General features: G+C 35.5%; 1 protein-coding gene across 2 annotated transcripts in view; it reads left to right on the forward strand.

The window, feature by feature from the left end:
* The window catches only part of INPP5F (inositol polyphosphate-5-phosphatase F), a 99,146-nt gene that overhangs the window by 39,137 nt on the left and 46,587 nt on the right, over positions 1-13,422 (forward strand). For both annotated transcript variants that reach the window (XM_051981546.1, XM_051981548.1), the window contains exon 3: positions 1,390-1,526. In XM_051981546.1, the coding sequence (XP_051837506.1) occupies positions 1,390-1,526 (137 nt within the window). The remainder of the gene's footprint in view (positions 1-1,389; positions 1,527-13,422) is intronic.

Consider the following 13,422-nt stretch of genomic DNA (forward strand, 5'->3'; position numbering starts at 1 on the left):
AAAAATTAATGAATGGATGAAAAAGTGTTTAGTGAGCACTTACTATGTGCCAAACACTGTGTTAAATGCTAAAAGCAACAAACAGAAAAAACAAAACAGTCTCTGCTCTCAAGGAATTCAGTCAAATTGAAGGAAATGGCACATACAAGAGCGTTCAGTGGCATAGTGGGGAGAAAGGCTGAAAAATCCAAAAAATATTACTGTACTAAAGGGGGGAAATAGCAAATCCAGGTATGTTTAGGTTAAATCAGTAGGGCAGTATCTCAAAGGTTGGCAGACATAGCAGTAGGGCAGATGGTAAGCCAGAAGGCCTTGAATACACAATGGCAGTGCAGATGGTCCAGCTATGTGTTCTTCTATCTTATTGGAAAACTTCTTGTTGTAAGTCCAGATTCATCTAAGTAATTTAAGCAAATATGTTGCTTTGCTTCCTTCTGCCCCCATGAGGTCTGGTCATTGGGATGGGGGGAGGAGGGTGTTTAAGGAATGGGGAAAGAGTAGAGAGAAAGCTACCCTATTTATGGCTTTTGAAGATGATGAATTCCTACTTGTATTTTTTTGTATCAACAGTATAAGATAGATTATCAACATATATTTATGATAAAGAATAAGTTAATCATTACAGTCCTTAAATGGCAATAATAAATGTAATGGAAAATCAGATGAAAATTTCCCCTCTCCACTGATCTCCAGGGGAATGGCATGAAAGGAAATTCAACCTTTCATCTCCCCTAAAGATTGTGATACTTAGGAAAAAATGGGAAAATAAAGACTTTTTGCAGTTATTTTTCCTAACCTAACTTTTTTTCATATAGAGAATAAATCAGGCAGTATGATAAAAAATTCTTAAAGTACCATTTGTTTCAGCTATTCATAGAATTTGTTTAGAACTAGAAAGGACCTCAGTGATCATCTAGTTAAAAATATTTATAGATGAGGTAAATGAGGCCCAGAAAAACTTGTCCATGGTTACACAGGCAGTAAAATTCAGAAAAATGATTCAAATCTAGGGCCTCTGAATTCAAATCCAGCTCTCTTTCCATTGTATCCCACTGTTTCATGTTATATCTACTAGTTATTTAGAGAGAAATCTTCTTTTAAAAAAAGATTGTCATATTATCTCATTATAGCACATTCTTATGTTCTATACTAGGATACTTCTAATTTAATTTTAATTTTAAAAATGAAAGGTAGAAAATGTTTGCAAAGATGTTTGCAGTGTAGCCATGCTTATAAAGCAAATTCTTTTGTTTCAACTTTGTCCTTAACTTTTTAATCCTTTTTTTGAGGAATATTATAAATAAGATTATTTTGATAAAGCTCCTCAGTTTTCAAGGATAATAGCTCTGTATAAATACCAGGGGGGTATTATTTTTCTTTCTTTTTCAGATCTCCCATGGTGGCTTATCTTAATTCGTCAGAAAGCCTTAATAGGAAAACTTCCTGGAGACCATGAGGTCTGCAAAATTACCAAAATTGCTGTATTATCACTTTCTGAAATGGAACCTCAAGATCTTGAGCTTGAGGTAAGATCAAACCTGGATGGGAAGGGATGGAGGCTGGAATTTTAGCTTAATTATAATTAGTTAAATGCAGTAATACAAAATTGATTATGACTTATAGAAGTCACATGAAACTGGAAGGGGAAAAAATGAGCTTTTCCTATCTTTCTATAGACTTCTTATTCAAGAGAGCAGCATAACTTTTTATAGGGGGAAAAGATCATTTAAAAAAAAAGGTAATTGAGGACAGCTAAAACAAAACAGTCTCTGCTCTCTGATAGAGCATCAGCCCTGAAGTCAGAAGGACCTGAATTCAAATCTGGCCTCAGACACTTAAACACTTCCTAGCCATGTGACCCTGGCAAGTCACTTAATCTCCAATTGCCTCAGTCGAAGGAAAAAAAAAAAAGAAAAAAAAAGGTAATTGTCTAGTTAATAACATGCAACTAAATTATCAGTATACTTATTTATTTTTTAATACCTATACTAAATAGTTATTTATGTGCAGTGAACTGAGCCTAGAATTGAATATGGTCAAGAGAGCTGCCTGGATTTTGGTTTGGGAAATTGTGTAGAGCTTTACCAAACTGTTCCCTGTGACACAGTAATTTCTCTTGCGATATTATATATTTGTGAATATTCAACACAATTTCTGAAGAATCTTAACTGAAGATGTCCCAAGAGAGAGGTGTGTGGTAGTTGTAAATAGACTTTAATGTTTTCTGTGATGAACTATATATTCAAAAAAATTATATAAGCGTTGTCTTCTAGGGACTGTGTGATAACAACTAGAAAATTTTATCTTCTAACATTTTGGGTAGATACTCTATGAAAAATTTATAGGAGAATCTTATAGTATGACAAAGCCTGAATGGATTGTGATTTGACTGTTAAGAACAAACTTACAAAAGTTAAGAAACAAACCAAGCTTGATAAAGTTTACATGCTTTAGGCTCAGCTCAGAGATCTTCAGTGTCTTATTAATAAACCAACTTTAAATTTAAATGAGAGTGATCTAAGAAGGTTTCTACTTTTACTCTTAATGATAGGAATAGAAAACCTCTCCACTTATTTCTTATTGTTCTGTGTTATCAGAATTTGTTGTTGCTAACTACAAATGGAATAAACTTAAGTAACTATAAAACAGAGCTATCCAGTCCAATATTCTCATGATAGCTTGAGTTTTTTATCTTTTAAGGATCTCTGGAAGGAAGTACTAGGATTTGAGATTATGATCTGAAAATACAGCTTGAGCTTGAATGTAGTAGGGTTAGGACCTAACCTTGTCATAGTCTTACATGTAATAATAGATAACTTCAGAGTTAACCTCAGAGCTTTAATAAGTTATTCTTCAGGTCTACTTATGCTGACATCCTTCATTCTGTTTTTCTTGGGAGAGTGCCTTTGTTAAAGCCAAGGCTTCTTGGGAAGTGTATGTGTATGTGAAAATTCCTTGCTGGGATAAAATTTGTGTTGAACTATTCTCTTTGCACTCCCCAATGAGTAACTGTGACTTTTTCATTATCCTACCATTTGGAGGCTTAAGAAGTGTCTCTTTAGGGGTAGGTAGGATGGCATAGTGGGTAGAACACTAGCCCTGGAGTCAGGAGGACCCCAGTCTCAGACACATAACACTTCCTAGCTGTGTGATCCTGGGCAAGTCACTTAATCCAATTACTCTCAAAAAACCCCAAATAAAACAAAACAAGAAGTAGCTCTTGGTCAGGAAAAGATTATATATAGGCTCTACTTTTACTTTTTTTTTTCACCCTGAGGCATTTAGGATTAAGTGACTTCTTCAGGGTCACACAGCTAGGATGTGTTAACTGTCTGAAGCCAGATTTGAATTCAGGTCTTCCTGACTTCAGGCTGGTGCTCTATCCATTGTGACATCTACCTACCCCTAAAGAAATACCTAGCTGCCTCCTACATTTACTTTCTTAATCAGGTTCCTTAACTGTTTATTAGCCACAAATTTGACACTTTTTTGAGCCTCCCATCTGACCATTATTTAAAGTACAATGCAAGACAAGAAAAATTTATTTTTTTTTGTTAAAACTTTTTATTTTCAAAACATATACATAGATAATTTTTCAACATTGACTCTTGCTAAACCTTGTGTTCCAAAATTTCCCCTCATTCCCCACAACCCTTCCCCCAGATGTCAAGTAATTCAATAGATGTTATACATGTTAAAATATGTTAAAGCCAATATATATATGTACACATGTTTATACAATTATCTTGTTGCACACACACAAAAAATCATATCAGAAAGAAAAAAATGAGAAAAACCAAATGCAAGCAAACAACAACAAAAAGAGTGAAAATGCTATGTTGTGATCCACACTCAGTTCCCACAGACCTCTCTCTGGGTGTAGATGGCTCTCTTCATCACTAAACCATTGGAAATGGCCTGAATCATCTCATTGTTGAAAAGAGCCGTGTCTATGAGAATTAATTGTCTTATAATTTTGTTGTTCCTATATATATGATCTCCTGGTTCTGCTCATTTCAGTCAGTATCAGTTCATGTAAGTCTCTCCAGGCTGAAATCATCTTGCTGATCATTTCTTGTACAACAATAATATTTCATAACATTCATATACCATAATTTATTCAGCCATTCTTCGATTGATGGGCATCCACTTGGTTTCCAGTTTCTTGCCATTACAAAAAAGGCTGCTACAAACATTTTTGCGCATGTGGATCCCTTTCCTTTCCCTCCTTTATGATCTGTTTGGGATATAAGCCCAGTAGTAACACTACTAAGGATATATGCATATGACAAAAACATTTTATAAGGAAATTTTTACAAATTTCAAGAATATTGTAAAAGGTTTGAATATTTCTTTTGTTCTTTATTTAATAAGGAAGGTACTTCAGCTAGTTAAATGGAAAAGATATTGTTTTCAAGTACAGATTAGAAAGTATTTTTTTTCCAAGCAACACTGTTCAGTATCCTTTACAGTATACTGTGTTATCAGGCTTCTGAAGATTATGGTATTTGTTAATGGGGTTTAAGAAGCTACTTTTAATTATCCAAACTAATAGAGGACAAAGAGGAGCACAGATAAAGGAAATTATCTCCACTTCGTATTTTAAGAAGTAACTTCATACCCAGATCACTTTAGGAGACATTTTAATGATTCAAAACTAAACCATTTTAGTTTCAGCCTCTTGGCTTCCTCCCTTTCTCCACAATGACAATTTTTTATAATGATGCTTAAGAACAAAGAAGAAAAGAAGCTAATGGATTGGATAATGAGCCTTTAAATAATCAAGGGTCAATTATTTTCCAATAAAAGGACATACATTGTGTTATCTTCTTCTAGATTTCAATGGAGACATTATTGAAAGCATGTGTACTATAAAGCAAATAAGTAATCATCACACAGGGCTATTTAGTCAAATGTTCTCATGATACAGTTTGAAGGGTCTCAGGAACATTTTATAGATATCTCACTTTCATTATTCTTGAGCCTGTGTTCTTTGTGATAAGTCCAATAATTGATGACTTGATTGTTTTTGAGGAAAGAAATTATAGCAATCTGATTTTTGTTTTCTCCAGACCTGTGATTTCATCAGTTATGGGACCTCTCTGATGAGGAAGTTCTCTTTGACAGTGTGGAGTGGCCATGTTTCTGTACCTTTTGGTTTTGAAGAGCTTCTGGGATCACTGGGAGGTGGAGTAACTTGCTTAGAGCCCCTGGGCAAGGATAGGTCAGAGCAGGATCAAAACACAGGTCCTGGCACCTTGGCAGACCTGTTAACATGCCAAATTGTGACGAGACACTTATTTTAAAATCCAGTAAGCTGTAATATTATACATTGATTAGTTTGATTTCTTTTTCTTTCTGTTAGTCTTCTTTTCATTCTCATTATTTTTGATGCTCATTCACATATAATTGCACACACACCTTATCTCTAAGAAAACCTTAAATATGAAAGTTACTCTGCTACACTTTGGTGTTCTTTTTTTCTTAGCCTGTTATATATCAGGTACTGTGCTAAGAGTGGAGAAAACAAAGAAAAGCAGAAACACAATCTATATTCTCACAGTCTAATGGGAGTAACAGCATGCAAATTACACAAAGAGGGTGCCTCTGGAAGGCACCAGAATTAAAGAGAACCAGGAGAGGGTTATTGTAAAAGATAAGACTCCAGCTGATGCCTGAAGAGAAACAGGGAAATTGGGAAGTAGAGATGAAGAGACGGAGAGCATTTTAGCATATGAAACATGTTGCCAGCAAGTATTTTTTTTAAGTGTCATGTGTGAAGAACAGCAAGAAGGCCAATAACATTGAGCCATAGAATACATGGAAGACAGTAAAATGTACAAAGATTGGAAAGGCAGGAATGGGGACAGATTGTGAAGGGTTTTAACAGCTGAACAGAAGACTTAATATTTCATTTTGGAGGCAATAGGGAGCCAGTGGAATTTTTTTTGACTTCAGGGGGTGACATGGTCAGACCCGAGTTTAAGGAAGAACACTTTGTCAGCTGAGTGGAGGATGAACGGAAATGTGGAAAGACTCTAGGCCTAGAGTGAAAGCATAGTAAATCTATTTCCATATTTTGGTTCTTGTGAAAATAGTTCATTTTAACATTCAGTTGCCTACCCTTTTGCCCACTATATTGGGCCGTTAAACTGTGTTTTCATCTTTTTTTTTTCTCCCTTCAATTTTTAATTTCTCTAAATTGAAATAAAGAATCTGTAGTGATAGTAGAAATGAGAGCACACGTTCTCACTGTTTAGAATAGTTCTTTAAAGTTTCATAGGCTTATATTCCACTTCTGCATATCCTGTTTGCTGTATTCCATTGCCTTAATAGATAGCAAGCATCATTTTCCTTATTTGGTTTCCCATCAGATGTCCATTTTAAAATTCTAGCTTTACATAGTTAAAGATACATGTCATCTTTAAGGTAGAACTTTTTTTAATGAAGAAAATTATTAGTACTTAATCTTGGTTATAAACTTATAGATTTAAAGATAATAGTACATAATTTTCTTTTGTCCTCTTCTTTTTTAAGGATATGTGTATGAAAGCTATAATAAAGAACTAAGGATCTTCCATATAGAGTTGGCTCAGTTTCTGGAAAGGGAATTTGATTCTACACAATTGTCATTAGTTGTTTAGTGTTTTTTTTTTAAAAAAATAATAATCTCTGTGGGCCTTTTTTAGTCAAAAGAATAATAAAAAGGATCCTAAGAAATAATCTGCATCCTTGGCTTTCAATCCCGTTTTCTGGAAAAATTATATAAAACCATTCTATTATTTTTCTTTTTAAAAATTGACCCCTGGGGCAGCTAGGTGGTACAGTGGATAGAACACCAGCTCTGAAGTCAGGAGGACCCTAGTTAAAATCTGATCTCAGACACTTAACACTTCCTAGCTGTGTGCTTAACCCTAATTTCCTTCAGCAAATAAATAAATGAAGGAAGGAAAGAAAGAAAGGAGGAAGGAAAGAGGGAGAGAGGAAGGAAAGAAGGAAATCGATCCCTACACAGGTCTTGCTATTAGACTGTTTTGTCCATTCTTGAAAATAGGGCTTAAAGTTGTTTAAAAACCTGAGAAGGAAATTATTACCTTGGATTATGGGCCAGGCAAAGAGTGCCAATGTAGGAGTTTGTTCCTATAATGTAGCAGTATATGAAATAATTAATATGCTAAGGAGAAGGATTAAATATATGATAACTTTTACTTTAGAATATGGTTGTTGGCTGTTTTCCTTAAATCCTTTCTGAAAGGAACACTATTGTTGAATAAATGACATTTCAGTCTTATATATTTGGTCATTAATCAGCAACCCAGTTAAAGGATGGAAACCTTATCTGCCTTTGTTTGTATCAAGTGGTTTGCACAATAATTGGCATAGTTAGCATTTAAATGCTTTTCAACTGAAGACTGATAATGATAATGGAAGCTTTAAAGTTTTCACAATATTTTCCTCCAAGCACTTCTGTGGGGTTTGTGTAAAGGACATGAACTTTGGAGAAATATACTTAAAGCTCAGTATGATTGATTTAGTCCTACAACAAGGTGGAATTGATAAGACAATGGTTATCTAGTTTTACATGTACTTAGTACTTAATATAGTTCTGACACCTAAGATGATATTGTAATGCCTGAGAAACTGAGGCAGGAGAGAGATTAGAGAGGTTTAATATTTTATTAATTGGAGAGTAAGATTGACTGGACAGGACTCTCGTCTCAGATTATCCAGTCAGACAGAGATAAGTATACTGGGACCAAGGAATCCATATTGGTCCCAGGGCTGGAGGACCCAAAGAATCCAGTGTCCAGCATACAGCTGCCAGACGCCATTCTCCAGCAATGAATGGAGGAACCCCAACTTCTTAAATACCTTTTTGGAGACAAAGAAGAGAAAGGGAGGGAAGGTTTTTTTTATCAGGGAGGGGAAGCCATAAAACCTAAAAATTCCAGAGACAAAGAAGTAAAGATATCATGGGTTGGTCTTGGAATATTCTAAAGGAATATTGTAAATCCATAAAAGAATCAGGAGATCTACTCTTTTATCTTGCTAATTTATAACCCGAGAGCGAACAATCCTTAGTTTTACTGGGTCAGAGACAGAACAGTTAGGTAACTGAGACAGGGAAACTGAGTCAGGACAGTTAAAGAAAACTGTGGCATAACAATATAAGAGCCAATAAGGACTGGACTAGAGACATTTCATCTCCCACTATTGTGGTGGCTGACCTGTCCTATCATACAGAGTTTCTGCCCTTTACAGGTATATAATAAAAAGTTATCCATATTTTAGTGAATGAGGTCCCAAGGGCCTAGGAGACTCTGTAACCTGCTTGCAATCCCAGAACTAGCATCTTCCGAATACAGTACAGTGTTCTGTTTTCTATAAACAGCCTTCCTCTGTGAAGGTCAGCAGGCTTAAAGTTGAGTAACTATGAGCATGAATATTGATGTCACCAAATATGAAGGCAGTTATTGATATGAAGAGGAAAGAGGGTGAGTCAGAGACAAGGGATGATAATTAAAAGGATGTGGTTAGTGCAAATAGAATGAAACAAAGGAATCTCTCAAAAATAGCTAAGAATGACAGGAGAGAGATCTGAAAGTGGCTTTTGGAAGGAGAGAGAATGCTGCCATGTCCTGATCCAGTATCTCAGGAGCATGAGACATACAGCAGTACTAAAAAAGGTGGAAAGGCCAAGATGTGTTGTGGAAAAATGCAAGCGACTCTTAGCATGAGAGGATAGAAAGAGTCTAAGAAAAGAAGTTTCCTCTGACCGAAATGGAGAAGTTTGGAGTAGGGAACAGTTTTAGGCACAAGATAATGAGTTCCATTTGAGTTTAAGATAATCAACAGACTACTGGTTATGGAGGACTGAAGCTGTGTTGGGGGATTGGGGATTGGGGCTGAATATGTATTTGTGGGAATGTCATCTACATAGAGGTGATGGCTCTGATTTTGTTACCCAATTAAGTTGCCAAGACAGAGAAGGGGAAGAAAAGAGAGACTAAAAAAGAATCTTGGAGAGCACTCACAATTAGGTGCCGTGCTACTGCTGCTGAGCAATTAGGCAGGTAGCAGAACAAAGTAAGAGAGTATGATCAAGAAAAAAGAGGAAAGAATATCCAGGGGGAAAAGCCTATTTAAAGAGCATAAATTATGGCAAGATAAGCCAGAAAATATGATGATTGAGACTAGACTAAGACTTGAGAACCAATTTGTATTTTTCTTGGAAGTATCAGCATGTCTTATCATCATCATCATCATCATCATCATCATCATGATGTGATTATCATTTAGTATATGATGAGGTTTCTTGTTTTTCTCAATGTAAAACATTTGTCATAAATTTTGTTTTTCAGGTATATTTTGGTTTCTCTCCAATCTTATGATTCTGAAGTCAATTATTTTAAACCTCAGTTTAAGATTTTATATTTGTTCCATTTACATCTTATTTTATTAGCTTTGGCCCAACTTTTTTAATCTTTCAGAATCTTATAAGATCCTTATTTTATCATTCATTTTGTTAACTAATTGTTTCAAATTTGATACACATATACAGTTTGCAAACCTTAAAACGAGCTTTCATAAATGCTGGCTATTATTTATTCAAGTCATTGATAAAAATGTTGAAAAACACAAGAAAAGAACATAGAAGTACACAGGTCCTTAGAGCATTGTGTTCTTTTTTTTTTTTTTTCACCATTATTAGATCATTATGAGATTAAGTATTTCTCTTTTAAAAGAAAAATTCTTAACACAAATAGCATTTTCATAAAATCAAAAAAGATTTTATGTGAAATTGTAAATCTCTATCATATTACTTGCTTAAAAAAAGCATGTAGTAAATTGACTAATGTGGAAATGTGTTTAATATGATTGTACACGTACAGTTTCAGTTATTACCATCGTTGGGGAGGAGGGAGGGAGTGGCTTAAAAAATGGAAATCTAAATCTTATAACAGGTGATGTCAAAAACTAATAACTTTTTGAAAAAGAAAAAAGCATGTAGTAAATTCTGTAAATTACCTTTAAATTGTTCTAGTTGTTTGTGCTTGATTCTGAACTTCTGTTTTCTTCTGTGCATTTTAAATGTTTCAGTTTTATATAATATATAAATATACATATAATATAATTATAAATACAGTTTTATATAAATTGTAATTCTGATTTTCTCCTCATTCTATTTTGTGTCAGTTTGTACTACCTAGGATTCTCTGAAGTCATCTCCTTTTTTTTTTTTCCATAATTATTACTTTTTATTGACAGAACCCATGCCTAGGTAATTTTTTACAACATTATCCCTTGCATTCACTTCTGTTCCAACTTTTCCCTTCCCTCCCTCTACCCCCTTCCCCAGATGGCAAATAGTCCTATACATGTTAAATATGTCACAGTATATCCTAGATACAATATATGTGTGCAGAACCAGACAGTTCTCTTGTTGCACAGAGAAATATTAGATTCAGAAGGTAAAAATAACCCGGGAAGAAAAACAAAAATGCAAACAGTTTACATTCATTTCCCAGTGTTCTTTCTTTGGGTGTAGCTGCTTCTGTCTATCATTGATCAGTTTGTGAGGGATAGAAAATCCTATCCAAAAATGACTACTCAGAGACCTTTTGAAGTAAAAAACAGAAAAGTTGTTTATTTAATTAATTCTCATGAGAATGAGCAATTCCACCATAAGGAGGGAAAGAGAGAGAGCTCACGGTAGAAGGACTAAAGAAAAGGGGATAAGGTATACAGTTTTTATAGGTTTTAGGTACAAAGGATTACATCATGAGTTGGAGAACATTAAGAGATAGGTGTCCCCCTCCCCCCCCTTAATTGGATGTTATTTGTGCCAAAAACAGCAGATTCCTAGTTCCAGGAGGAACCATACATCAGGCAACTAGTTGTCTAAACATTGGTAACTTGAACAGAGATAAATGTCATCATTCTAGGTTAAATACATATATCTAAAAATCTTAAGTACATATTGTCTACTACTTAACATACTTAGGCCACAGAGATCTAGAGAAACTAAAATACAGAAGAGTAATTTAAACATCCTTGGAAGTTCTTCATCTTATCTTTACTACACACAGCTGCTGGAAGTTCTTCAACTATACACACACACAGCTCCCCCCTTCTAATATGTAAATGATTTTTATCATATTTTCTGTAAAGAACTTACACATTCCTCAAAGTCTGTTAACAGACTTACACATTGTTTGTCAAGTTCACTATCAGAATTATCTCCTTCCAGCACCCTCCTGTCTTTTTTCTGGAGAATCGTCATCTTAATAGCATCCTCTAGATGCAATAATTTTGATAGGGAGCATTGAACTATTCTAGTTATTAATGTAATCATGCAGGGCAAACATAATGGTAACAATATAATGCCATTGATTGCAATTAGTCCATACCATAAAAGTCATTTCCACCAGTTACCATCAAACCAGGACTACCAACTATTAGAAAAGGGATTTCCACTCCTGTGCGGGCACATGAACTATTCTGTGAATGCCTTTTGTAATTTCTTTTACTACTCGCCCATTATCATCAATTTGCGTGCAACAAGTGGACAAATTTAATTTTCCACAGACCCCTCCTTCCTCTGCTAGCAAATAATCTAGGACGAATCAATGCTGTAAAACAGTTTCTCGTGTTTGAGTGGCTTGATCAGCTAGCAAATCAAGAGCTTTAGCAGTTTGATTAGTTGTTATCTCCAGAACTGCTTGTAATCTAATTAACCTATTTAATATATATATTGGTGTCCTATACTCTCAGCCTCCATCCTGACCCATGTGGCTGGCCCATACTCTTTGATGATTCTTTCTGGGTGCCATGTATTTCCCATCCATTAGCATCGCCTGTTTGAATCAGAGAAGTATCTATGCTAGTTGTATTCCTAATCGTTTGTCACTATCTTCTGGAAGGAAGAAAAACTTGGGCCTTATTGTAGCTATATAACAACTCCCAGTCCAATTCCTTGGGAAGTGAGTATATGCCATTTGGCCACAAACCAATAGTGTCCCCTTAAAGCTGGGTTTTTCTCATGCCAGAAGATAAAAGCTCCTGTTGAGAGTGGGGAATATGTAACATCCCATGGGCCTAACGGGGTCCCCCTTTCATGGTTTTGAATTACACTTCCAAAGTTGGTTTTCAGGCAGGCAAGTGCAATTACAATCACTTTCCCCAGTAAAATCTATATTACTCCAAAAGTTACTAAATATTCTTCTAATAGTTCTATTACTATTTTCCCACTTCCATCCCATTATAGTACTAGCAGTACCTGACTTTGTACTATTTAACCTTAAACATTTCCATAAATCTCCAGGTGTTTGACAAGTTGGTTTCTTTTTAAGTTCCTTCAAGCATTCTTCACTACCCTCTGCTGCATGTTAATGAGTACATTTAATCACTGACCCATCATCACAAACAATACTTGTTTTATCCCATCTATTTTGATATTTACTACAATCTCTAATATCTACCTTTTCTGGCCGGCGAGTAAAAGTCCATTCGCATTTACTTTCTCCCATCCAAGGGCCTGTGCCTGTTTGATTTAAACAATGTCCTCCTGGGACAGCATTAGTTAGTTTCCACTGATGTTCCTCCTGATCTGACCAAAATCCTGTACCGTCATGTACAACTGATCTATTACTCAATATCCAGGCTGGATATAAAGGGACAGGTACCCAGGGCCATCGTGCGAGTTGTTCGAGTCCCCCACATATCCAGCAGTTTTTGAGATAAAATGCATCAGCAATAACCTGAATCAAGTTCTGGAAGCTATTGCCTTCCTTCAGTAAAGGATTAGGGATTGTTCCAGCAAGGGGTAGTGTTATACATAGGAATAGAAAGCACAATCCCCTTCTGTGTATGTTTTGTTTGGCCCCCATTCTATTGAATAAGAAGCCAGATTTCTGAGTTGAAATAACACTGTCCAACTGAAAATAATATCTAACACTGTTAGAAAAAGACCCAGTATAGTACCCCAAATCAATATACTATTAAGATTTTACTTGCACAATTCATCAGGTTCTTTTTAATATTTGCTTTAACTTCTCCTCTGGATTCAGCTTCGAGGTCCACACCTTTGGAGTGTCCACTGGTCCTTTAATTCTGGTATGGTGAGTCCATCCTCTCTTTGGTACCGACTGCTGTGTCTGATGTTAGGAGGATCTGGAACTGTCCTTTCCAGCTCAGGGTCAGCTTGTCCTCCTTCCATGTCCGAACCAGGACCCAGTCAACAAGCTAGAACTTATGCACTGTGAATCCTAAGGGAGGAGTCTGAGCAATAAGCCCTTTTAGTTATAAAGTTTTCAGATGTTGCAGTACAGACATGACATATTTCCTTAAAAACAAATCCTTAGTCTCAAATATTGTGTCTGAAGAAGGGTTTTGCTTTTCTCTAGAATAAGGGTGATCATA

The sequence above is a fragment of the Antechinus flavipes genome, chromosome 2 (assembly GCF_016432865.1).
Source record: "Antechinus flavipes isolate AdamAnt ecotype Samford, QLD, Australia chromosome 2, AdamAnt_v2, whole genome shotgun sequence".
Taxonomy (NCBI): Eukaryota; Metazoa; Chordata; class Mammalia; order Dasyuromorphia; family Dasyuridae; genus Antechinus; species Antechinus flavipes.